The sequence below is a fragment of the Triticum urartu genome, chromosome 1A (genome assembly GCF_056163025.1).
Source record: "Triticum urartu cultivar PI428250 chromosome 1A, HENAU_Tu73, whole genome shotgun sequence".
Lineage (NCBI taxonomy): Eukaryota > Viridiplantae > Streptophyta > Magnoliopsida > Poales > Poaceae > Triticum > Triticum urartu.
In genome coordinates, this window is record NC_141873.1 from 43072254 (window position 1) to 43074904 (window position 2651).

Below are 2651 nucleotides of genomic sequence, written 5' to 3' on the forward strand. Positions count from 1 at the left end.
TAAACATGTATATCTTGTGTTGCTCAAATAGGAAATCTGCTTGCCCAAGTGGTCGGCCACATGTTTGCAGGTTACACCTCCTATAGTGGCCTATGTTTTGCCGGAGTGTTGATTAATTTCCGTTCCGGCAAATTTCAGGCGCTCGATATGTCCTTTTTTAGTAAAGGTCATGCCGGATTTTTCCGTGAATTCTGGCATGACTTGTGCTAGAATATGTAGGAAATATCGAGTGGCCGGGGTTTTGTCTAAAAATAATTAAATGACATTTTGGGTTGACTTTAAGTCTGCCGAGGCTCCATCACCGAAGGTCGAAAAATTAGTGAGGGAGTGTATCCACCATATATGAGAGAGGACGAAGAATCATGACTGTTGTCGTGCGGGTCGTTTCTCCTTCTTTTCCTTGTGCTAGGCCTTTGTTATGCACTAGGGAAAGGAGGAGTAACGACCATCACCGACAGTCGCAAATGTCAGAGAGGAATCAGTGAGGGAGAGTCTCCACCATATAGACTCGGCAGACCGATAGTCAACACGTGATGAATAATAATGATCTAATTTAATTTTTATAGTACATATATTGAATTGTACAAGTTTAATCTTTGAATTATGAACATAGGAAATGTCGTCACCAGACGACGAAAGTCTCCTGGGGGAGTGCAGCTGGTGCAACGACGACCGAGGTCTGTGCGACATGCCTCACCTGGACGAAGATCGGTGCTTCAGCATTAAGCTCCAGGAGACCTTCGACGTTGAAACAGTACGCAACGACGAAAAGAATTTTTTTCGTAATTAAGCATGACTTCAACTATTTCAACGTGTAATTTTCATCTTTTACAATTTGAGTAGCTTATCCCATGCCATGCAAGATGCTATGTCTTGGAGAGGATGGGTTTTGAAGACCATGAAAATTTCGAAACAAAGAAAATTCACCTAAGGACCCATCATGATGTGGATTTTGAAGTAAATCTGTATAATTCTGAGAACGTAACCCATTTTGGTTGCAAAAATTGGGAAGCACTTCGCAAGATGTATGGTTTTTATGAGGGTATGCTTATCACCATGGATCTTGGTGATCCTAACATCGACCAAGACAATATGGACATTTGGGTCCTTGTTGATACGCTTCCAGTTCTACCGCTATGTGAGTTTCTCAAACATAGTTATTAACTAATTTATATTCTTCATTTCAAAATAGTTGACAGCTTATTTTCATTGACAGCTTATTTTCATTCTTCAAACAATGTGCGGAAGATGCTAGAAAAAATCTACTACACCGATGGCTCTGAGTTAACTTATCAAGAGAAATATCATATGGTCGCATTTTGTACTAATCTTGAGAATTACAATATCTATTATAAAACTCCTCCACATTATGGTCAATACGTGCCACTAGTGCACGTGTTGAACTACGGTAACATCCATGGAGATGTCATGGTAAGATTTTTTAGTATTACGACATCCGTGCATATTTTGCATAAATTCTTTTAAAACTTAACTACAATGCTAACTACGAAGTTATTACTATATTTTTTAAGAGAAAACCCCGAATGATTGTGTGCCTCATCCGATGTATCAGAATGGTCGCCTTGATGTTTTGAACATACGACCAGGTCATCATACAAATCTCACCTGCCCATATTGGATTTCTATAAGAAGTGGAGACATGAAAATCAAAGAATGGAAAAAATGTATGGACAGTCGTAAGGAGGTACTTGGAAGCAACATTATGCGAAAGGCAAGACTTGAAGACAGGATAATCTCCATTCTCCATAATGGAGAGTCAGGGCCTATCTTGTTTTATGCTATTTTACCTAAGAGAAGGTAATAGGTCCTAGTTAATAATACTCATGATCATGTGCTAAGAACAACTAAGTAGGATTGGTTAGATGACTATGATGATGATGTGGTATCGAGTAGAAGTTGTATGATCGATGATGATCAGTATGACTTGTTATTATCATACCAATGATGAGTTATTTATTATTATGATCGATGATGCATGATGCTAAGTTGTTATATGAGCATGATTACTTATTATATATAACAATGGGTGAAATGAACCTGGATTAGATTCAAGTAAAGCCAACATGTGGTGCACATCGAAAGTACTACTAATCCAAACTAGGTCAAGTTTGGATTAGAGTAGTACTTTCGACATGCACCACATGTTGCCTCCACTTGAATCTACTCCACGTTCATTTCACCAACTGTTATATATAATAAATAATCATGGTCATAAAATCATATGATGAAAATATTGTATATAAAACCACACAATGAAAATAGGTTGTATTTTTAAAAATACATGAAAATTTAGCAGCAACACTTTTTAGAACAAGCACTACTGCTACTTACAAGTAGCAACATCGCTTTTTAGAACAAGCGCTACTGCTACTTACAAGTAGCAATAGTGCTCCCTTTCCAGCGCTACTGCTACTAGTTAGCTGTAGCGCCTTTCTGGTAGCGCTGGACCCAGCGCTACTGCTATGCATATTTCAAGCTCTACTACTAGGGTTTTCCCTAGTAGTGTATGTATTTCCGTATTTGAGCGCTCGCCGGTCGCACATGTTCTCATTTTGCCGAGCGAGCCTGCCAGGAGGGCATATCCCGATGGTTTCTGGGTCGTGTGGGAAGGACCCCCCTATCGCCCACAC

At 39.3% G+C, this 2651-nt stretch overlaps 1 protein-coding gene across 1 annotated transcript; it reads left to right on the top strand.

Moving 5' to 3' along the window:
- The first annotated feature begins 882 nt into the window (after window positions 1–882).
- Window positions 883–1822, top strand: LOC147989821 (uncharacterized). The gene is made up of 3 exons (XM_087536271.1): window positions 883–1138; window positions 1217–1431; window positions 1535–1822. The coding sequence occupies exons 1-3, from the start codon at window positions 883–885 to the stop codon at window positions 1820–1822; spliced, it is 759 nt and encodes a 252-aa protein (XP_087392397.1).
- Window positions 1823–2651: the final 829 nt, after the last annotated feature.

Excerpts from the sequence above, each read along its gene's own strand:
- LOC147989821 (XM_087536271.1), top strand. The coding sequence starts at position 883 with ATGGGTTTTGAAGACCATGAAAATTTCGAAACAAAGAAAATTCACCTA. Across the intron at positions 1,139-1,216 it reads GCTTCCAGTTCTACCGCTAT|CTTATTTTCATTCTTCAAAC; the intron begins GTGAGTTTCTCA and ends TTTCATTGACAG. Across the intron at positions 1,432-1,534 it reads ACATCCATGGAGATGTCATG|AAAACCCCGAATGATTGTGT; the intron begins GTAAGATTTTTT and ends ATTTTTTAAGAG.